The sequence below is a fragment of the Sorex araneus genome, chromosome 2 (assembly GCF_027595985.1).
Source record: "Sorex araneus isolate mSorAra2 chromosome 2, mSorAra2.pri, whole genome shotgun sequence".
NCBI classification, from domain to species: Eukaryota; Metazoa; Chordata; class Mammalia; order Eulipotyphla; family Soricidae; genus Sorex; species Sorex araneus.
This window is the reverse complement of record NC_073303.1, coordinates 237,070,752-237,091,895: the sequence shown is the minus strand read 5'-3', so window position 1 is coordinate 237,091,895 and position 21,144 is coordinate 237,070,752. Positions and strand designations below refer to the sequence as shown.

Here is a 21,144-nt window from a genome sequence, read left to right as displayed (position 1 = left end):
AACCCCCCCCCACAAAAAGAAAATTAAAAATTAGCCAAATTGCATCCAGCGTGATAGTACGCTTGCCTTGTATGCGGCCAATCCCGGTTCAATCCCCAGCATTGCATAGGGTCCCCCAGCCATGCGTGATTCCTGAGCACTGCCGGTGTGGCCCACAAACAAACAAAAAAGAAATATCACCAGCGAGAGTTTTTTTAAAAAAGTTTATTTTGCTGGTGATGGAACCCAGGGCCCCAGGTCTACCCAGTCGGAATCTCTGCCCCTGCGGCCACAGAGTTTAAAATTTAACTGGGGGTCAGGGAAGGCCTCGTGGAGAAAGTGGCGTTTGAATACAAGTTTACAGACAAGGCGGTGCAGGATGGAGCCATGGGAACGTGGTGATGGGCGGTGGGAACATTTCCAGGTAGAGGGTCTGGCCTGTGCAAAGGTCCGGAGGCAGGACAAAGCCCATCAAATGAGAGAAGCAGAGAGAGAAGGCTAGAGCGGGAGGCGGACGGGATCGAGAGAGGAGGAGAGACCACGGTGTGCCCGTCCAAGAGGGCAGAGGGAGAACTTTGCACTTTGCCCTGAAGGAGAAGGGCGCCCCCAGGGCTGCCAATAGCGGGGGGCGGGGCCTGACGCGGGAGCTCAGCGCGCCCTCTGGTGGCCGCTGGGCGGAAAAAGCAGACGGTAGGGATGAGAGTGGGATTAGAAGGGATAGCGGGATGTGCCCAGTAGAGTGGGGAGCGATTGGGGTGGCCCAGGGCACGGGCCAGGGATGCACTCAGCTGCAGCTAAAGGGGGTATAGATGAGCACGTGCCGTGTGGGGGGCTTCCCCCTTCCCTGCACCCCAGAGCTGCAGAGCTGGGCACGGCCCGAGTAATGGCCTGAGTAGGGCCAGGTGTGGCTTCCCAAACCCCAAAACCATGAGATCGCATCTGCTTCCCCATTTTAGGATTTAGGAACTGACGCCGGAACCACCCAGGGCACCCAGAATACTCTCCCCGAAGGCCGACCAGCCTCTATGAAGGGCCCTACAAGATTTATTCTCTGGCCTGGGTGATACTACAGAGAGAAGGGTGGTTTGCCTTGCCCGCAGCCAACCCAGGTTTGATTCCCCGGCACCCCATAGGGTCCCCCAAGCACCACCACTTCAGGAGTGAAGATCCAGGGGTAAGCCCTGAGCATCGCTGGGTGTGACCCCAAAAGCCGATAAATAAATAAATAAATATGAAGAGATAATATTTGCTGGGCTGGAGCGATAGCACAGTGGGTAGGGTGTTTGCCTTTCTCGCGGCCGACCCGGGTTTGATTCCTCTGTCCCTCTCAGAGAGCCCGGCAAGCTACCGAGAGTATCCAGCCCGCACAGCAGAGCCTGGCAAGCTACCCGTGGTGGATTCGATATGCCAAAAACAGTAACATCAAGTCTCACCATGGAGATGTTACTGGTGCCCGCTCGAGCAAATCGATGAGCAATGGGATGACAGTGACAGTGATACAGTGATGAAGAGATAATACAGGGGGGGCTGGAGTGATAGCACAGTGGGTAGGGTGTTTGCCTTGCACGCATCCGACCCGGGTTCAAATCCCAGCATCCCATATGGTCCCCTGAGCACCGCCAGAGGTGATTCCTGAGTGCATGAGCCAGGAATGACCCCTGTGCATTGCTGGGTGTGACCCAAAAAGCAAAAAAAAAAAAAAAGAGAGATAATACAGGGGATTAAAACACTTGCTTGGGGGCAGAGTGATAGTCCAGAGGGTAGGGTCTTGCACACAGCTGACCCAGGTTTGATCCCCGGCACCCTGTAGGTCCCCCAAGCACCTCCAGGAGTAAGTGCTGAGTGCAGAGCCAGGAGTAACCCCTGAACATCGCCAGATGTGACCCGAAAAGCGAAAAAAGTAAATAGGGCTGGAGTGATACTACAGCGCGGAGGGCTTTTGCCTTGCATGTGGCTGACCCGAGTTCAATCCCCAGCATCCCATAGGGTCCCCCCCAAAAGCGGGGGGGGGGAGGAAGGGAGTAAATAAATAAAGCACTTGCCTTGTACACAGCTGATTCCAGGTCAATCCGGACACCTCATGGGTTCCCCCTAATCACTGCCCAGAGATACCCCCTCAAGCACAGAGTCAGAGTGGCCCCCAAACCGTCCAACTTCCAGTTTCCTTGATGACATTCAGAGAGGTCAAACTGTAAGTTCCCAAGGTAAGAACTATCATGGGTGGGGTCGGAGGAATAGCACAGCAGGAAGGGCACGTGTCTTGCACACAGCTGATACAGGTTCAATCCCTCAAGCCCCATCAGGAGAATCCATGAACACAGAGCAGGAGTTAGCCCTGAGCATGGCTGGGTGTGTCCCCCCCCAAAAAAAAACAAAAAAAAAAAACAGGAATTATCAGGGATTCTTTTTTTTTTTTTTTTTTTTTGCTTTTTGGGTCACACCTGGCGATGCACAGGGGTTATTCCTGGCTCTGCACTCAGGAATTACCCCTGGCGGTGCTCAGGAGACCATATGGGATGCTGGGAATCGAATCCAGGTCGGCTGTGTGCAAGGCAAACGCCCTATCCACTGTGCTATCACTCCAGCTCCCAGGGGTTCATTCTTATCCTGGATATTTTTTTTTAACCTGGATTCTTTTTTTCTTTTTCACTTTTTTTGGATCTTGGGCCACATCCAGCCATGCTCAGAGCTAACTCCTGGCTCTGCACTCAGAAATTACTCCTGGCAGTGGTCAAGGGACCCTATGGGATGCCGGGGATTGAACCCGGGTCAGCCATATCCAAGGCAAGCGCCCTCCCTGATGTGCCATCTCTCTGGCCTCTCAAACCAGGATTTTTAACTCCATCCCTGTAGGCTGATGAAATGGGGACAACCATCTCCCCCTTCTCCTCATCATTCTTATCCATTTTCCTATCTCCTGGAGGGTCTACACTAGTGGTGCTCAGGCTCAGTACTCCTGAGTCAGTACTCCTGGCTCTTCACTCAGAGGTCACTGCTAGCTGAGCTCAGAGGACCAGACGGGATGGAACCCGGGTCAGCTGTGTGCAAGGTCAGCGCCCTCCCCACTGTCCTTTCATTCTTCCTCTGTCTTCTCTCTTCCCTCGCTCCCACCCCCTTCATTCTTTCTCCTTCACAACCAACCTCCCATCCCCATGACAACGAAGCTCTGCATTTGGTCCCTGTTGTGTTCAAACAAATGACACAGACGCTATTTTTTTTTTTTGCTTTTGTTTTTTGGGTCACACCCAGCGATGCACAGGGGTGACTCCTAGCTCTGCACTCAGGAATTACTCCTGGCGGTGCTTGGGAGACCCTATAGGATGCCGGGGATTGAACTCGGATCGGCCACGTGCAAGGCAAACGCCCTACCCACTGTCGCTCTGGCCCTGACCACACACACTTAATGGGAGCCACAGATCGCAGGTCTGGGAGACACAAAAAGGGCTGGCACACCGCTGTGCGTGCAAGAGGCCCAGGGTCATTCCTGTCACCCCATGAATCCCCCGCCCCCAACACTGAGCACAAAGCTGGTGAGTCAAAGCCCCCAGCCCCACCGGCTGTGACCTCCACAACCAGAAACCAAAATAGAGGCAGAAGAGATTAAAAGAGGGCAACCCCGGTTTGATCCCTGGCATTGCATAAGGAGCTCCTGAGCCCCCGCTAGGAGTCATCAGTGAGCACAGAGGCAGGAAGAAGCCCTGAGCACCACCAGGTTGGGCTTCCTTAGAACTAAAATAATAATAATAATAATTAGGGTCCAGGGGCTGGAGCGATAGCACAGTGGGTAGGGCGTTTGCCTTGCACGCGGCCAACCCGGGTTCTATTCCCAGCATCCCATACGGTCCCCTGAGCACCACCAGGAGTAATTCCTGAGTGCAGAGCCAGGAGTAAGCCCTGTGCATTGCCGGGTGTGACCCAAAAAGCAAAAAAAAAAAAAAAAAAAAAACACAATAATTAGGGTCCAGAGCAATAATACAGTGGGGAGGGCGTTTGCCTTGCACTTGGCTAACCAGGGTTCAATTCCCAGCATCCCATAGAGTCCCCTGAGCACCACCAGGAGTAATTCCTGAGTGCAAAGCCAGGAGTAACCGCTGAGCATCACCAGGTGTGACCCATAAAGCCAAACAAAAAGAAGAAGAAGAAAAAGAAAGGAAGAAAAGAAAAAGAGAAGAGAGTGAGGACTGAGATAATAGAGAGGGCAGGGCGCTGATTGCCTGCTTGCCTTGTGTGCAGCCGACCCATGTTTGAGCCCCGGCATCCTTTATGGTGCTCCTGAGCACTGCCAAGAGTGATCCCTGAGTGTAGAGCCAGGAGTCAGTCCTGAGCTTCCTGGGTGTGGACCAAAACACAAAAAAAGGAGTGAGGTGAGGATGTGGACATTTGGAGGGGGGCGAGGCCAAGGGGGGACTCACCTTTGCCCAGCGAGGTCACAAGTATCTCTGTGATGTCACCGTCCCCAAAGCCCCCCCTCCAGCTCCCCGGGCAGCCTGGTCTGGTCAAAGGGTACAAGCTGATGTGTCCTGGCCCTCGGCAGCCATGGGGACCCCACCTGAGCAGGCTGAGGAGCGGGGTTCTGGCGGCCGGGCCCTCTTGGTGAGAACCAAGGCGTTACTGGAACCCGCGCCTGCTCTGCCTGCAGCGCCCTCCCGGAACCCGGGCTGCACCCACGTGTACAGCTACGTGTTCGGACACGTGAGCGAAAGCCAGCTGCAGCACGTGCCCACCCAGCAGGTGAGTTGGGGGACCTGTGGAAGTCTGTCCCCTACCACAACCCGACCCCCAAAGTACGGCCAGTCTCATGGAGTCAAGACAGCATAGGCTGAGGGAGGGCGCTGGCCTTGCATGCAGCTGACGCGGGTTCGATCCCCGGCACCTCACAGGGTCCCCCAAGCACTGCCAGAAAGTGACCCCTGAGCGCAGAGCCAGCCAGGTGTGGCACAAAAACAAAAAACAAAAAAGCCAAAGCAGAGCCAAGAAAGAAAGAAAGAAAGAAAGAAAGAAAGAAAGAAAGAAAGAAAGAAAGAAAGAAAGAAAGAAAGAAAGAAAGAAAGAAAGAAAGAAAGAAAGAAAGAAAAAGAAAACCTAAGGTCTTAGAATAAAAACAGGCAACCAGAATTTGACCAGGACAGAATAGAATAAAACAGTTTAGAGTCGGGACCGGGGAGATGGTACTGCCGGAGATGGAACCTGGGTCAGTGGCATAAAAGGCAAGAGCCCTTCCCACTGTCCTATCACTCTGTCCCCATCAACAGCCTTTTTTTTTAAATTTTCTTGCTTTCTGGGTCACACCCGGCAATGCTTATGGGTTACTCTTGCTCATGCACTCAGGAATTACCCCTAGCAGTGCTCGGGGGAACCTATGGGATGCTGGGAATCGAACCCGGGTCGGCCGCGTGCAAGGCAAACGCCCTCCCCGCTGTGCTATGGCTCTGAGCCCTCGAAAGGCTTTAAACTGGAACCACTCATGGGGGGTTTGTTGAATTGGGCCCCTCCCCCTCCGTCCCCTCCAACCTTGAATTCCATGGCTGGTGTTGGGGGGGCAGGGGGTGCCAGGCTTCTCCCCACGTGCCCTGCAGGTGCTGGACACGGGAGAGCAGCTCATGGTGCCTGTGGACGTTCTGCAAGTGGACAATGCGGGCTCACTCTGGAAGTTTCTGCTCTCGGGGGCCATGGCCGGGGCGGTGTCCCGCACGGGAACGGCTCCCCTGGACCGTGCCAAAGTGTACATGCAGGTATGGGGGGGCGGGTTGTGCTGTGGGTTGGGGGGAGATGGAGGGGAGGCCGCAAGAGGGAGGGTGCTGGGAGCGCGGGGCTGTTTGCTTGGGTTTGGGGGCCACAGCCAGCGATGCTCAGGGATGACCCCTGGCTCTGCACTCGGGGATCCCTCCTGGCGGGCTCAGGGGACCCTATGGGGTGAAGCAAGCACCCTGCCAGCTGTCCCATCGCTCCGGCCCAAGGCTGGTCGGAGGGGTGGATGGGGGGGGCACAGGGCTGCTTGGGGGAAAGAAAGGGGGGAAGGGGAGCTTGGGGCTGGGTGAAGAGTAGGGCAGGGCTTAACTCGCCGAGTACAGGCGGGAAAGGGATAAAGACAGGGATGTTGGGACTGCTGAGATAGTGCAAGACTGCTGACTCCAAAGGCACTTGACCTTGGTTTGATCCCCAACACATCACAAAGGGTCCCCCCCTTCTGGAGGAATCCCTGAGCACTGATCCAGGAGTCCATCCTGAGCACCACCGAGTGGGTCCCAAAGCCCTCAAGTAAAATTTTTGTTTGTTTTTGGGTTACACCCGGCGATGCTCAGGGCTGACTCCTGGCTCTGCACTCAAGAATCACTCCTCGTGGTGCTTGGGAGACCCTATGGGATGCCAGGGATCAGCTGCATGCCAGGCAAATGCCCTCCCTGCTGTACTATCACTCTGGCTCTAGAAAAATACATTTTTTAAAATTTTTTATTTTATTATTATTTTTTAAGCCTTTTGAATCACGCCTGGCGATGCACAGGGGTTACTCCTGTCTCTGCACTCAGGAATTACCCCTGGTGGTGTTCAGGGGACCCTATGGGATGCTGGGAATCGAATCCGGGTCAGCCGTATGCAAGGCAAACGCCCTCCCCGCTGTGCTATGGCTCCAACCCAATACATACATTTTAAAAAGAAGACAGGGAACTCAAGTTTGGGGGGGGGTGTGGCAGGGGGGTGAATGAAGTTGGGGAGAGGAGAGAGACTTGAGCTCCAGCCGGGCAGGGGTGGAGATGGGGTGGCCCAGGCCCCCTCGGCCCTCCCGTAGGTCTACGCCTCCCGGACGAACCTCACCAGCCTGCTGGGCGGGATCCGGAGCCTGGTGCACGAGGGGGGCGTGCGTTCCCTCTGGCGAGGCAACGGCATCAACGTGCTCAAGATCGCGCCCGAGTACGCCATCAAGTTCTCTGTCTTCGAACAGGTCGGGGAGACACCCACCCGCCCCAGGCCCCCTGTCCCCAGCCACGACTCTGGCCCCTTCTCCAAGACACCCACAGGGGGTGGGGAGGGGTCGCCCTGTGGGATCTGAGGAGGACCTGAGGGGCTCAGGGAGGGAGTGGGAGAGGACAGTGCTCAACCCCCCTCCTGTTCTGCTCCCAGTGTAAGAATTACTTCTGCGGAGTGCACGGGTCCCCACCCTTCCAGGAGCGCCTCCTGGCAGGCTCCCTGGCGGTGGCGACCTCCCAGACGCTCATCAACCCCATGGAGGTAGGCGAGCCTCTGCCTTTTGGTTGGCCACTACTGCACAGCCTCTCGCCGCTCCCCTCCCCCTCCTTCCTTCTTCCCCCTCCTCCCTCCTCTTCCCCCTTGCTCCTCCCTTTCCTCCCCTCCCTAATGGTTGTCCTCCCTAATGCTCCTCCCTCCTCTCCCACCTCCTCTCCCTCCTCATCCTCCTCCCTCCTCTCCCAACTCCTCTCCCTCCTTCCTCATGCTCCTCCCTCCTCTCCCACCTCCTCTTGCTGCTCCCCCTCCTCCCTAATGCTCCTCCTTCCTCTTTACCCTCCTTCCTTTCCTTCACCCTGCTCCCTCCACCTTTTTTTTTAACTTGCTATGTAGAATAGAGACATTTTCACATTATTTATTTTTGGGTCACACCCAGCGATGCTCAGGGGTTCCTCCTGGCTCTGCACTCTGGAACTACTCCTGGAGCTGCTTGAGGGACCCTATGGGATGCCGGGAATTGAACCCGGGTTGGCCACGTGCAAGGCAAACGTCCTACCTGATATACTATAGCTCCAGCCCCCACCTCCACCTTCTTCCTCTCTCCTCCTCCTTCCTTCTGGGGGGTCACGGGGCAATGGCGCCAAGGGCCAGGGAGCACATGCCTGTCCAACACTACGCTCCAAGTTCGAGTCCCCGCTGCTCTCTGCATGCCCGCAGAGTCCACTGACACCGGGCAGTACAGGCAGCAGTTTCCAAACTAGCAGGTTGGAGAGGCACACCCAGCGGTGCTCAGTGGTCCCTATGGAGAGGCCAGGGATTGAACCCTGATGGGCAGCCAACAAGGCAGGCGCCCTCCCCTTAGTGCTGACCCTCCCCGCTCACAGGGTCTTCACTGTTACACCTGGAGGCCAATACTGACACATTATGATTACTTTGTTTTTTTTTTCTGTGGCTGGAAGGCTTACTCGGGCTCCTAGTATCTATATGAAAGAAAAAAAAAGTTTGGGGTCACATCCCAGGATGCTCCACAGGGAATCCCCGCAAGGTTCTGCTGTGCCAGGGATGGAGCTGGAGCCCCTTGTAGGCAAAGCAGAGCCCGCCACCCCGACACCGTTCTGTCTGCCCCTGCCTGCTCTCCTGCCCGGGCGCCCTTCCAACGTTTTGTCTTTCATGATCTGCAGCAAACAAATGGGCCAGGCTCCAACGCTGCAACGTCAGGGCCCGGCCCAGGGGAGGTGGGTCAGTGGAGACGAGGAAGAAGGGCCAGTCTGGCAGGCGGGAGACTGGGCAGTCGGCACGTGGGCACAGGAACTCAGCCTGGGACCTCGTAGTAGACACGCACGCGCACACACACACACGTGCACACAGGTCCAAACACACGTACACACATGCATGCACACAATACACATGCACACGCACACACAGGTCCAGACACATACACACACATGCATGCATACACACACAAAGGTCCAGATACACACGCACATACATGCACACATACACACATGCACACACCGGTCCAGACACACATGCACACACATGTACACACAGGTCCAGACACACACACATGCACACACATACACATGCACACATAAGTCCAGACACATATACAAACACATGCACACATACACACACAGAGGTCCACACACATACACATGCACGCATACACACATGCACACACACGCACGCACAGACAGACACATACACAGCCTCAGCCAGGCCCGAGCACTCCCAGGGCCCCGTCAGCACAGTCTGGGCTGGGGTACCAGTCTCCCCCTTAGTCTCAGTGTCTCCTGATGTCCAGTGGCCCCCAACCTTCTCTGGAGCACTCCCAAGCCTGAGTGCCTTCAGCTGGTTGTTGTCGGTTCTTCAGGGGCCTCCCCGAGGATGCTCGGGGGATGAGGGGTGATTCCTGGCGGGGCCTCTCCCGCAGTCTCTAGCATCTTCACTGCTGGGGGTGCTCAATTCCCACATGCTGCCTTCACCCCCCTCATGCCCCCAGGTGCTGAAGACCAGGCTGACCCTTCGCAGGACAGGCCAGTACGCGGGGCTGCTGGACTGTGCCAGGCAGATCCTGAAGCACGAGGGCACGCGAGCCCTGTACCGCGGCTACCTGCCCAACATGCTGGGCATCGTCCCCTACGCCTGCACAGATCTGGCCGTCTATGAGGTGAGGGTCCCCTGTGCAACAGGGACAGGTGCCCGAGGGCCCTACGCGAGCTGCTGCCCATGTCTCTCCTCTGGACAGATGCTCCGGACTTTGTGGTTGAAATGGGGCAGGGACATGGAGGACCCAAGTGGCCTGGTCAGTCTGTCCTCGGTGACCTTGTCGACGACGTGCGGCCAGATGGCCAGTTACCCGCTGACCCTGGTGCGCACGCGGATGCAGGCTCAAGGTTAGTTCTGCCACCCCGGAACCCCACCCTGGCTCCTGTGCTCAGGGCCCACTCCTGGGGGTGCTGGGGGGACTCTGTGGGGTGCCAGGGATGGAACCCTGGTTGGCCACGTGCAAGGCACTGTATAGCTCTGGCCCAAATGGACTGATTTTCCCTTTTATTATTTTTTAAATTTATTTGGCTTTTTGGGGGGATCACACCTGGCGATACTCAGGGGTTACTCCTGGCTCTGCACTCAGGAATCACTCCTGGTGGGATGCCGGGGATTGAACCTGGGTCAGCCGTGTGCAAACTTCCCTGCTGTACTATCGCTCCAGTCCCCGATTTTCCCTTTTAAAGTCACCTGAGCTTTAAGGTTTGGGTTGGGGAGAGAACGCAAGTGAGTTGCTGTTTGTATGTTTTGCACGAGGCATTCTAATCCCCTACCCCTCAGGATGTGGTTCCCCCCCAAAAAAAAAATCCCATGGGACTGGAGAGATAGTACAGGGGATAGGGTATTTGCCTTGCACATGATCGACCCGGGTTTGATATCCAGCCTCCCATGGGGTCCCACGAGCACTGCCAGGAGTGATTCCTCACCACCGCCTGGTTGGCCCTCCCCCAAAAAAAATTGAGGGGCTGGAGCGATAGCACAGCGGGTAGGGCATTTGCCTTGCACGCTACTGACCCGGGTTCGATTCCCAGCATCCCATATGGTCCCCTGAGCACCACCAGGAGTAATTCCTGAGTGCATGAGCCAGGAGAACCCCTGTGCATCACCAGGTGAGACCCAAAAACAAAAAAAAAAATTGAAAAAAAAAAACCCAATTCATAGTCCTTTCCCATGCACCCCGCCCCCAGCCCCTGCCTTCACCCTCCCCCCCATCGGCCCCCCACTCCATCTGCTTACACTCCAGTCCACCCCCCCCCCCACCAGGTCCACCCCGGGACAGACTCAGCTGGGGCTGCTTCTGTCTCTGCAGACACTCTGGGAGGCTCGAACCCTACCATGCGGGGTGTCTTCCAGCGGATCCTGGCCCAGCAGGGCTGGCCAGGCCTGTACCGAGGCATGACCCCCACCTTACTGAAGGTCTTGCCAGCTGGTGGCATCAGCTGCGTGGTATACGAAGCCATGAAGAAGACCCTGGCAGTTCAGGCAGGGTGCTAAGTGACATCCTCGGAATGGGCACGGACTGGCCGGAGCCCGTATCCCGTGGCCCCAAAGAATCCTCCAGGTTCTGCTCCCCCCATCCCGGGGGAAGTGTTGGGGGCAGCTGTAGTCAGGAGATGCTGGCTGGGGGGGTCTGCGTCAGAGGATTCCTGCGACCCCCGCTGTTTAGACTCATTTGGCTTGTCATGGTGCCAAGGGCCAAAGGGTGATGAGAATATGGACAGGAATAAAGAGATTTCTCCAGCATACGCCTGACATAACTGGGTCCAGGACATGCACTAGATAAGGGCCATACCTGGGGGTGCTCGGTAAGAGAGCTGACTCCTGGCTCTCTTACTCCTGGCAGGGCTGGGGGGAGGGGATGGATCTTGCGTCAGCCACGTGGAAGGCAAGTATCCCCTCCTGAAATTCCTTACCCAGGTCTGGGCACCCTAAACCCCTTAATCCCAAATGGGAACTGGAATTCGGGTGGCGCCTCTGTCCCAGAGAGAAATTGAGGGACAAAGCTTTGGGGAGAGGGTCCCAGGAGAATACCACGGGCCCTCCAAAGGGCCCAGCAGCTGGGCGTTTGCCTTGCACCTGGCTGACCCAAGTTTGATCCTTGGCACCCCACAGGGGCCCCCAAGTCCCACTAGGAGTGATCCCTGAGCACAGAGCTAGAAGTCAGCCTTCAGCACCGCCGGGTGCGGTCCCAAAAGAAACGAAGTGTGTGTTTGCGTGTGTGTGTCTAGATTTTTGAACGGCGGCGAAAAACATTCCTGGGGCATTCCTGGGTTTGCTCCCGGGCAATTTCCCGCGCCCCAGAAACCCTTCGATCTCCAAGGTTTCAAGCAGGACACGTGCCCGGGCTCCGTAGTCGGACTCCTGGAGCACTAGCCCAAGCATCTAGTCTGAACCCCGGCAGCCCGTCGCCGCTGCCCACGTCGGCCGCCACTCACTCCAGCGCAAGCAAATCCGCGCTCGCCGACGGACGTTCGGCTCCACCCCAATGCAGTTGCTCTTTCCATTGGCTCCCACCAAAACCGGCACCGTCTTTCCTCCACTGCCTTTGGTCGGAAGCCTTGTCAGTCACCTACAACTTACACCATTGGCCTAGAATCAGGGCTTGAAAGGGATTCTGGTTAACCTGGGAAGCATGCCAGGCCCACCCTCAGAACACGCCAGGGCATAGGTTAAATGCGCTGCCAATCTTCACAAGCACCGCCCTCCGCGCGCACTCATTGGCTCGAGCGCCCCGATGTTCGCACCCGCGGGTGCCCAGCCTGTTCAAAAGGGGGCGTATAGGTCAGATCCCGTTCTCTTGATTTTCCCGAGTCCTCCGTCTGGCTCCCGAAGCCGCCCCGTAATTCTGGAACTCTGCTCCATCTGGGGGCGCCTCACACGCTCCCGCGTCCCTGCCCCGCCCCAGCGCCGGCCGACCGCACCGCCATTGCCTCCGAAAGCTGTCGTTCTCGCGCCGCCTCCCGCCTCCCCCCCTCCCCGGGCTGCCCCGATTGGCCGCTCGGCCCGGGCGCGCCGCGATTGGCGGCGCCGCAGCGCCGGCCGCTCCCTATTGGCCCCGCGCCGCCGTCCGTCACGCCCGCGGCGGGAGGGGGCGGCCCCCCGCCCGCGTCGCCTTCCCAGCCGCTGGCTTTCCCAGAGTGCTCCGCGGCCGAGTGGAGCGAGGCCTTGTTCCCGCGTTGAGCCGCCGCCGCCGCCGCCGCCTCCTCAGCCTCAGCCTCCGCGCCAGGCCCGGCCCCGCCGCGCCATGTCCGACTACAGCACGGGAGGACCCCCGCCCGGGCCGCCGCCGCCCGCCGGCGGGGCCGGGGGCGCCGGGGGCGGCCCGCCGCCAGGCCCGCCGGGCGCGGGAGACCGGGGCGGCGGCGGCGGCCCGGGCGGCGGCGGCGGCGGCGGCCCCGGCGGTGGCGGCCCCGGCGGGGGCTCGGCCGGGGGCCCCTCGCAGCAGCCCGGCGGGGGCGGCCCGGGCATCCGCAAAGACGCCTTCGCCGACGCCGTGCAGCGGGCCCGCCAGGTGAGGAGGCCGCGGGCACGCGCGCGCGGGGGAGGGGGCGGGGGTCACGTGCGCGCGCGCGCGGGGTCGCGGGTCGGGGTCACGTGGGGGCTGCCGGGCGCCGCGAGTGGGGCGCGGGGCAGGCGGAGGGGTGGGGCGCGGGGCCCTCGGCGCGCGGGGCACCCCCTGGCCTAGGGCTGGAAGGGGGTGTGCGCGCTGGGGACCCTCCGGAGGGGGCTAGGGGGGCTTGGTTCTGCCTCCATCTCCCCAGCAGGCAGGTCAGGGGCAGGGGGAGCCCTTGCCGGGCGCCAGCTTAGCTCCCCCGGACTGCAGGACATGCAGGGAAACACTAGTTGTCCGTGCAAAGAAAGTACCAAAAAGTGAGTGGGGGGGGGGTCCCAGGGGGTGCCAGAGCACTGGAGCACTTGGGTGAAATGAGGACCCTGGCTCTTTTTTTTCTTCTGCACTTCCGGTGACTTTTTGGGGGGCCTGGTGTGTGTCCCCACCACTCCAAAATTTTTTGTAAAAAGATAAAAGATCCAGTGTTTGGAGGCTTGGGGACAGCATAGAAGGGAAGTGCCCAGTGCCTGTTGGCTGACCTCCTCGCGGCCCCTGACAGCGCCCTCCTACTTTCCTGGCCCCTCTGGGGGACTTGGCCACCCGCTGAGGGTGCCCCGTTAGGCGGAAGCCCTGTCCGCAGCCCCGGTGGCCTGTGGATTTGTCATCTCCCCCAGGGAATCCTGCCCAGCTGTTCTGATCCGGAGGTGCTGGTGACTATGGGGGGGGCAGGGATTGCCATCGTGGGCCTGGGTGGGGGGCTCGGAGGGAAACACTGGTTGTTCACCTTCTGGGACAGTAATGACCAAAGTGGAGGACAGCGTGGGGAGGCTCAGAGGTGGCACCTGGCAAACAGCCTGTGAGCTACAGCTCTTGTTTGTAGAACAGCCTTGGTTTTGGCTAGAGGGTTTCCGGGATCCCCAAGTTTGCCTTTTCCCGGGGGTGAATCCCCCAGATTCAGGGGTTCGGGCAGCTTGACAAGTTGTTTCCAGTGGACAGATTCAAGGACTCCACCCGCACCCAGCATGAGCCTCTGCAGCCCCCCAGACCCTGTTGAGAGTGGATCTCTGGATGTCGAGGGCTTGCTCTGGCATGGGGGCAGGGGGCTGGCCTGGGTAGTGTACCTGCCCCAGAGGGGTTAGAGCAGAACGACACACTGCACCCTCCAGCCCTGGCATTCCTGGAAATTGCTCCGAGCTCGTGGCTAGGGGCTTGGGGACCAGGGTGGTCACTCTGTGCTCCCACCTTCCTAGATTGCAGCCAAAATTGGAGGGGACGCTGCCACGTCTGTGAACAATAGCACTCCGGATTTCAGTTTCGGGGGGCAGAAGAGGCAGTTAGAAGATGGAGGTAACTTCCTACTGGGGGCAGGTGGGAGTGGGGAGGGTGGTTATGGGGCACAGTGCTCTTTGTTGGAGCTTTGCAAGCTGCGGTGTTCCCGGCTGTGTTCGATCCTCCTTGTGGGGTCAGGTGAGGAAGCCAGGGGACACTGAGTCTCCAGGACTGCGCCCACCCTGCCCACACATCCCACATCCGTTATCCATGGTAGCCAAAGGGATGGAATAGGGGGTCCAGCCGTTTCCTCCTGGCCCCCCGCAGTCCTCATGGGGCAGAGGGTGCCATCGGTCAGCCCTCCTTGTGAAGCCTTCTTGCATTGCAGTGCTGGGGCCCAGGCCCGGCCTGATCTGTGCTCTCTTCCCCACAGATCAGCCTGAGAGCAAGAAGCTGGCGGCCCAGGGAGACCGTAAGTCCGTTGGGGGGATCGGCTGCCGGGAGGGGGCAGCTCCCGGCTTTCCCGGCCTTCTTAGGCACTGGGGCCTGAGCAGACAACACCCCTCCTCTGGAACCCCCCCCCGGAACCCGGGTTGGGGGGCACAAGTTGCTGTGCAGAGGCTCAAGCCCTGCCCTTGGGGGGGGGCAGGGTCTGAGGCGAGGGCCTGCACAGGGGTGCCAAAAGGAGCCTGACCCCCATTTCCTTTGACTTTCCTCTTCCCAGCCCTCAGCTCTCAGCTCGGACCCATCCATCCTCCTCCCAGGTAAGCTGAGGTGTGGGCCCTCCCCCCCATGAGGGCCTGGGGGGCTGTAGCTGGGGCTGCCCTGTTGGGCCTACATTCCCGTCCAGCCGGGGGAACTGAGGCAGCTGCCGCTGCCTCCCCTTTCCCTGGGTGTGGAGGGAGGTTGCCAGGGCACAGGTGGGCCCCATTATGGGCTGTCAGGCTTGGTCGAGTGTCCTTCCGGAGGCAGGCTGGACCCTGGGTGTCCTCCCACAGCTGCACTGCAGTGGCCGCCTTGGGAGGTGGGGAACCCCTGGCATCTGCTTTAGACAGATGCTCACCCCCACCGCTCACCCCAGACCTGAGTGAATCTGGTGCTGAAAGCATCTTGCCTCCTTCCTCGCTCTTTTTAAGGGGCTGAGAGTTTCGGGAGGCCCGGCCCAATGGATTGGCGGGGTCACAGCCAGGCCTTTTTGGGGGCAAGGGCCCACTGTCTGCTCTTGGCACCTAACCCCACGCCCCCGCACCCATCCTCACTGCCTGCGTCTGTGCCCGCAGGACGTCGGTGACAGAGGAATATCGGGTCCCAGACGGCATGGTGGGACTGAGTGAGTGGGGTCCCTGGCCTTGGGAAGCCCCTTAGCCCCCCTGGGGCGGTCCCGTTCTCCCCCGGTGGATCGGGGGCACGTGTCTGGCGCAGTGGCTGCTGGCCCCCCAGTCCCAGCGCCCGGCCCATCTGTCCCCTCCTTTCTTCGCCCAGTCATCGGCCGGGGCGGGGAGCAGATCAACAAGATCCAGCAGGACTCGGGCTGCAAAGTGCAGATTTCTCCAGGTAGGGGTGCCTGGTCGGCTGGGGGGGCTGGAGAGGGGTGGGGGAGCAGCTGAGGTGGCTGTTGAAGGATTTAACCCCACGCCTCCTTTCAGACTGTCCCCGCAGGAATCAGGGCTGGTGGGGAAGGGGCTACACCCAGTAGCACTCGGGTCACTCCTGCAGGGCTAGGGGGCCCTGTCAGGTACCAGGGATGGAGTTTGTGCCAGCGTCGTGTATGGGAGGCGCCCTCCGCACTGTCCTGTGACTCTGGCCCCTCACTGGTCTGCAGGGTGTCTGGAATGCGCAGACAGGGGTCAGGTCTGGGGCCTCCTGGCTGGACTTGAGGCTCCGCTGGCCAGGGTCCTTCGGATCCAGGTCCTGATGCCCCTCTCCTCTTGCAGACAGTGGTGGCCTTCCCGAGCGCAGCGTGTCCCTCACGGGGGCCCCCGAGTCCGTGCAGTAAGTCCCCGCCCTTCCCCTCTCCTTCCACTCTGGGCCTTTGCTTGCCAGGGAGGCTGGCCTGGGCAGCTGCCTGTTGGCTCTAGGGAATTGCCGGGGGCCACCGGGACCATCTCTTCGTCCTGGGCTCAGCCCTGCTCTGCCGAGATCATGGTCTCCGAGTGCCTATACTCCGTGTGTGTCCTTCCCAGGAAAGCCAAGATGATGCTGGATGATATTGTGTCTCGGGGCCGAGGGGGCCCACCAGGGCAGTTCCATGACAACGCCAATGGGGGCCAGAACGGCACCGTGCAGGAGATCATGATCCCCGCGGGGAAGGCCGGCCTGGTCATCGGCAAGGGCGGGGAGACCATCAAACAGCTGCAGGTGTGCAGGGGGTTCTTGCCTGGGCCCGGGATCTGGCTGGCTGTCCCCGAGTCTCCTGACCCGCTCAGGACGGCCAGTCTACTCCCCGTGAGCCGCTCTGGGGGTGCCCTGCCCACCCCTTCACCCGTCTCTCCCTCTGGGGTGCAGGAGCGGGCCGGCGTGAAGATGATCCTGATCCAGGACGGCTCTCAGAACACGAACGTGGACAAACCTCTGCGGATCATCGGGGACCCGTACAAAGTGCAGGTGGGCGCGCCCGAGATGGGATGTGGCAGGGTCCCCCCCCAAGCACGGCACGGGAGCCCAGGCCATGACTCTGACCTGTGGACTCAGCTGGGAAGGAAGGTGTTGGTGTGGAGCAGGAGGTGCGGCGTTGGTGGCCGGCGGGCCCCGCGCTTAACCCCCCTGTGTCTACAGCAAGCCTGTGAGATGGTGATGGACATTCTCCGGGAGCGCGACCAGGGCGGCTTTGGCGACCGGAACGAGTACGGGTCCCGGATCGGAGGCGGCATTGATGTGAGTGTGGGCTGGGTGGGGTTCGGGGTGGACAGGACAGTGGGACAGTGGGACAGCGGGGCGGGGGGCCAACTGACCTTCTGTCCCCCCAGGTGCCTGTGCCCCGGCATTCTGTGGGGGTGGTCATCGGCCGGAGCGGGGAGATGATCAAGAAGATCCAGAATGATGCGGGCGTGAGAATCCAATTCAAGCAAGGTGGGAGTCCCCACCCCTCTCTGGGCTGGCAGGGGTGGAGGGGTCAGCCCTTGGAGGAGGGCACCTGGCACCAGAGGCCCAGGCACTGGTGACCCCTCTCCCTGCTCTCTGCAGATGACGGCACGGGCCCTGAGAAGATCGCGCACATCATGGGGCCCCCAGACCGGTGCGAGCACGCTGCCAGGATCATCAATGATCTGCTGCAGAGCCTCCGGGTAGGGGCCGGGGGGCGGGCAGGGGGCAGGGCTGGGGCAGGCCCGGCTGCAGGGGCCTCACCTGCTCTTCCTGCTTTTCCAGAGTGGCCCTCCAGGCCCTCCAGGGGGTCCTGGCATGCCCCCCGGGGGCCGGGGCAGAGGGCGAGGCCAAGGCAACTGGGGGCCCCCTGGCGGGGAGATGACCTTCTCCATCCCCACCCACAAGTGCGGGCTGGTCATCGGCAGGGGTGAGTAGGGCCTGCCGCTGGTCGCCCTCTTCCTGCCTGTCCCTGCTCCTCTCGCCGGCTGCCCCCTCACTGCTTGCCCACCCGCGCGGCCCCTTCAGGCGGTGAGAACGTGAAAGCCATAAACCAGCAGACAGGGGCCTTCGTGGAGATCTCCCGGCAGCTCCCCCCCAATGGGGACCCCAACTTCAAGCTCTTCATCATTCGGGGCTCACCCCAGCAGATCGACCACGCCAAGCAGCTCATCGAGGAGAAGATCGAGGTATGGCAGGTGCGGGGGCCTGCGGCCAGCGGGGGGGGGGGCGCCCGGTTCCCTGGTCCTCACACTCTTCTTGCCCCCTCCCCAGGGTCCGCTCTGCCCTGTTGGACCAGGCCCAGGGGGCCCAGGCCCTGCTGGCCCCATGGGCCCCTTCAACCCTGGGCCCTTCAACCAGGGGCCGCCGGGAGCCCCTCCTCAGTGAGTCGTCCTCAGCCCCTGGGGTTTGGGGGGCATCCTGACCAGCCTGTCGTTGAGGCAGGCTCCTGGGGGGTCATGGGAATACTGGGGGGGGTGCAGCTGGCTCCGCTGCTGATAGGGGTGGGTGGTGGTGTCCACAGGAAGGCTCTTCCAGTCACAGTCACACCCAGCTGAGGCCACTGCACCTTGTCCGGGCCCCTTCCTGTTCGGCCGGCCTGGCCTGGGGGTAGGGGCAGCTCTGCTCAGACACTCCCCTTCTCTCCTGCAGCGCTGGGGGCCCCCCCCCTCACCAGTACCCACCCCAGGGCTGGGGTAACACCTACCCCCAGTGGCAGCCACCTGCTCCTCATGACCCAAGTGAGTGAGGCCTCGGGGCGAGGTTGTGGGTGGGGGGCTGGGGGTGTCACCCCCGCCCAGGGCGCCCTCTCAGCGCCCCCGCTGCCTCTTGCAGATAAAGCCGCCGCCGCGGCTGCCGACCCCAATGCCGCCTGGGCCGCCTACTACTCGCACTACTACCAGCAGCCCCCCGGCCCCGTGCCCGGCCCTGCGCCCGCACCCGCGGCCCCCCCGGCCCAGGGCGAGCCCCCGCAGCCCCCACCCGCCGGCCAGTCGGACTACACGAAGGCCTGGGAAGAGTATTACAAGAAGATTGGTGAGTATTGGGGCGCTGCAGGCGGGGCAGGGGCGCCGGTCCCGGCTGCCCCCGGCTGACCTCTTGCCGCGCCCCCCCCAGGCCAGCAGCCCCAGCAGCCCGGAGCGCCCCCGCAGCAGGACTACACCAAGGCCTGGGAGGAGTACTACAAGAAGCAGGGTGAGCGCGCCGCCCTGTCGCCGGGGGCGGGGCCCGCCGCACCCCACCCTGCGCTCACTCTCTGCTTCCCCACAGCGCAAGTGGCCACTGGCGGGGGTCCTGGAGCCCCCCCAGGCTCCCAGCCGGACTACAGCGCCGCCTGGGCTGAGTACTACCGGCAGCAGGCGGCCTACTATGGACAGACCCCTGGGCCTGGCGGCCCTCAGCCCCCGCCCACGCCGCAGGGCCAGCAGCAGGCAAGTGGGAACTGCCACCCCCCACCTCCCCCCTTCTCCTTCCAGCCCCCGGCGACCGTCCATCCTGCCTTAGTGGGCAGCGCCGGCAACCCCTTCCCCTGCGGGGTGTGCCCTTGATGCCTGCCGCCGCCGCCGCGGGAGCACCCTGGAGCCGGGGAAGCGCGCTGGGTGTAGAGGTGGACGGAAGAGGCCTCGGGGGCGCGGCCCGCTCGCTGGACGCACGGTGTCTGTGGACTGACGCGGCCGGATGCCAAGATGGAACTCCTGGACTGGCTGGTGGGCAGTGCCTGGGTGGCGGCCGCTGCTGCCCGTCGCTGGCCTGGCCCTGGCCGCTCACACACTCAGAATCTGGCCACGCAGGAAGGAGAAAACGTCTCGGCCCCGCCCCGCCCCCACATCACTTTCTCTTGGGTTTTGTTCTTTTGGTTCCCTTTCTTTTGAAGCCGCTATCGTTCCCGTGTCCGAGTGACGGGCGTGGGCCGGCCGCTGTGGCTCAGCCTGGGCTCTGGTGAGGCCGCAGGGGGGTGGCGGGGGGCTGGTCTCTGCACACCCCCCAGCCCACCCATCTGCCGCCGTGTCCCACTGGCTCGCTCGCGTCTGTGAAGTGGGCGTGACGGTCGTGCCGCCTTCCAACCTACCTCACAGGGATGTTGTGGGGACACCGTGACTGGCTGTGGGTGCCGATGCGCCGGGAGCCGCCCCAGACTGAGGGCACCCCTCTCCCCTCCAGCCCTGAGCGCTGCTCACTCGCTCTCTTCCGCGCTCTCCTTCCTGCGGCCCCTGCTTCCTCCTCTCCACCTCCTCCCCCATCCTCTCCTCCTCCTCTTCTCCTCCTCCTCCTCCATCTGTCCAGGAGCCAGCCTGCCTCCGCCCGAGTCCCAGGGAGCACTTGAGCACTCTGCTGGCGGCCCCCGGCCGGCCGCAGCCCGGTGACCGACTCCTGTCTCTCCCCTCTCCGCAGGCTCAATGAAACGAATGAATGTGAACTTCTTCATCTGTGAAAATCTTTGATTTTTTCTTTTTTTTTTTTTTTAGTTCTGTTTGGGGGCTTGGGGGGGAGTTGCTCCCCCTTGGTGGTTCCCTCCGTGGGTTTGGCGCCACAGCCAGTGCAGGGCTGCACAGGCCCGGGCTCTCGCCTGCTCCTTCTGTGTGTCTCACATGCTTCTTTCTTTCACAATTGGGATCCTTCATGTTGAGCCAGCCATAGAAGAGAGCGAGAACTCTAATCTCTGCCAAAAAAAAAAAAAAAGAAATTTTAAAAAAAGCAAAGTGAAACTTATAAATTTATATATATATATAAATATATATATCTATACCTCCCCGCCCTCCCTTCCCAAAACTGCCTCTCTCTGGGGAAAGCAATTCGCAATTCTTCATTTTCTCCCCACCAACCCGGCCCTCTTCGTGTTTTTAAAATAAACTTTTGCAAAGGAAAAAAAAAGTCACTCTTGATATTTCTTCCTTTTTTTTCCTTTTCCCTTCTTTTTCTTTTTTTTAGTTAGAATTGGAACATTCCTTGGAGCAGGTGTGTTGATAATTGCAGGATTCCCCCCTCATCGCCCAGCTCTCTGCTCCCCTCTTCTCCTCCCACCCCACCCCTGCCCCGCTTTCCCCCTCTCCCCCTCCTCTCCACTCCCAGGACCGGTCTGTCATGGCTCATCTGTTCAAGAGGACATTGAACAACAAACTGAGAACAAAACAAAAAACTTGTATGGCAGTTTTTACTTTTTATCGCTCGTTTTTAACTTCACAAATAAATGGTGACAAAACCTCCCTGTGTGTGCCGGGTGCCGTGTCTCCCCCTCGCGCTCTCCTCCGCTCCCTCCCACCCCCCCGCCCCCCAGCCCCCCACCCTGTGTTCTAAAGCAGATGTTCATTCTTTACAGATGTAACAGTCCGGTAGAATGGTGGTTTGGGAGTGACGAGCCTTGTGTTGGATTTTCCCCTTAGTTCTTTCTTTTTTTTTTTTTAAGAAAACAGTTATGAGAAAATGGCTCTGCAGGCGCATTGTGCTTCCCTAACTCTCCTTCAATTTGGGGTTTGGTATTTTTTTGGTTAAATAAAGTGCTTTTTGTCTAACGCTGCGTGTTCCTCGCAGTACTG

General features: G+C 60.3%; 2 protein-coding genes across 3 annotated transcripts; both read left to right on the top strand.

Moving 5' to 3' along the window:
• The first annotated feature begins 2,007 nt into the window (after nucleotides 1–2,007).
• Nucleotides 2,008–10,950, top strand: SLC25A41 (solute carrier family 25 member 41). 2 transcript variants are annotated; one of them, XM_004619477.2, is made up of 10 exons: nucleotides 2,008–2,183; nucleotides 2,833–3,028; nucleotides 4,213–4,343; nucleotides 4,619–4,710; nucleotides 5,556–5,711; nucleotides 6,767–6,919; nucleotides 7,099–7,206; nucleotides 9,164–9,331; nucleotides 9,410–9,557; nucleotides 10,520–10,950. In XM_004619477.2, the coding sequence occupies exons 5-10, from the start codon at nucleotides 5,580–5,582 to the stop codon at nucleotides 10,702–10,704; spliced, it is 894 nt and encodes a 297-aa protein (XP_004619534.2). In that variant the 5' UTR covers nucleotides 2,008–2,183; nucleotides 2,833–3,028; nucleotides 4,213–4,343; nucleotides 4,619–4,710; nucleotides 5,556–5,579; the 3' UTR covers nucleotides 10,705–10,950. The 2 variants fall into 2 exon arrangements, with proteins under 2 accessions (XP_004619534.2, XP_054983198.1); XM_055127223.1 differs by lacking the exons at nucleotides 2,008–2,183; nucleotides 2,833–3,028; nucleotides 7,099–7,206 and having other exon boundaries at nucleotides 4,020–4,343.
• A 1,489-nt stretch (nucleotides 10,951–12,439) lies between these two features.
• On the top strand, nucleotides 12,440–20,814 carry KHSRP (KH-type splicing regulatory protein). The gene is made up of 19 exons (XM_055127222.1): nucleotides 12,440–12,721; nucleotides 14,011–14,107; nucleotides 14,463–14,501; nucleotides 14,754–14,793; nucleotides 15,310–15,359; nucleotides 15,512–15,583; nucleotides 15,964–16,021; nucleotides 16,213–16,387; nucleotides 16,535–16,633; nucleotides 16,805–16,903; nucleotides 16,996–17,098; nucleotides 17,213–17,313; nucleotides 17,396–17,540; nucleotides 17,639–17,799; nucleotides 17,885–17,994; nucleotides 18,263–18,351; nucleotides 18,446–18,646; nucleotides 18,728–18,805; nucleotides 18,881–20,814. Exons 1-19 carry the CDS (start codon nucleotides 12,455–12,457, stop codon nucleotides 19,156–19,158), a joined length of 2,262 nt encoding a protein of 753 aa, XP_054983197.1. The 5' UTR covers nucleotides 12,440–12,454; the 3' UTR covers nucleotides 19,159–20,814.
• The last annotated feature ends 330 nt before the right edge of the window (nucleotides 20,815–21,144 follow it).

What these genes read in the sequence shown, in the direction of transcription:
- SLC25A41 (XM_004619477.2), top strand. Translation starts at nt 5,580, where the DNA reads ATGGTGCCTGTGGACGTTCTGCAAGTGGACAATGCGGGCTCACTCTGG. An exon ending in AGTTCTCTGTCTTCGAACAG is followed by an intron (nt 6,920 to 7,098) that starts GTCGGGGAGACA and finishes TTCTGCTCCCAG; the next exon opens with TGTAAGAATTACTTCTGCGG. An exon ending in CGCTCATCAACCCCATGGAG is followed by an intron (nt 7,207 to 9,163) that starts GTAGGCGAGCCT and finishes TCATGCCCCCAG; the next exon opens with GTGCTGAAGACCAGGCTGAC.
- KHSRP (XM_055127222.1), top strand. Translation starts at nt 12,455, where the DNA reads ATGTCCGACTACAGCACGGGAGGACCCCCGCCCGGGCCGCCGCCGCCC. An exon ending in CAAAGTGCAGATTTCTCCAG is followed by an intron (nt 15,584 to 15,963) that starts GTAGGGGTGCCT and finishes CTCCTCTTGCAG; the next exon opens with ACAGTGGTGGCCTTCCCGAG. An exon ending in CGGGCTGGTCATCGGCAGGG is followed by an intron (nt 17,541 to 17,638) that starts GTGAGTAGGGCC and finishes CGGCCCCTTCAG; the next exon opens with GCGGTGAGAACGTGAAAGCC.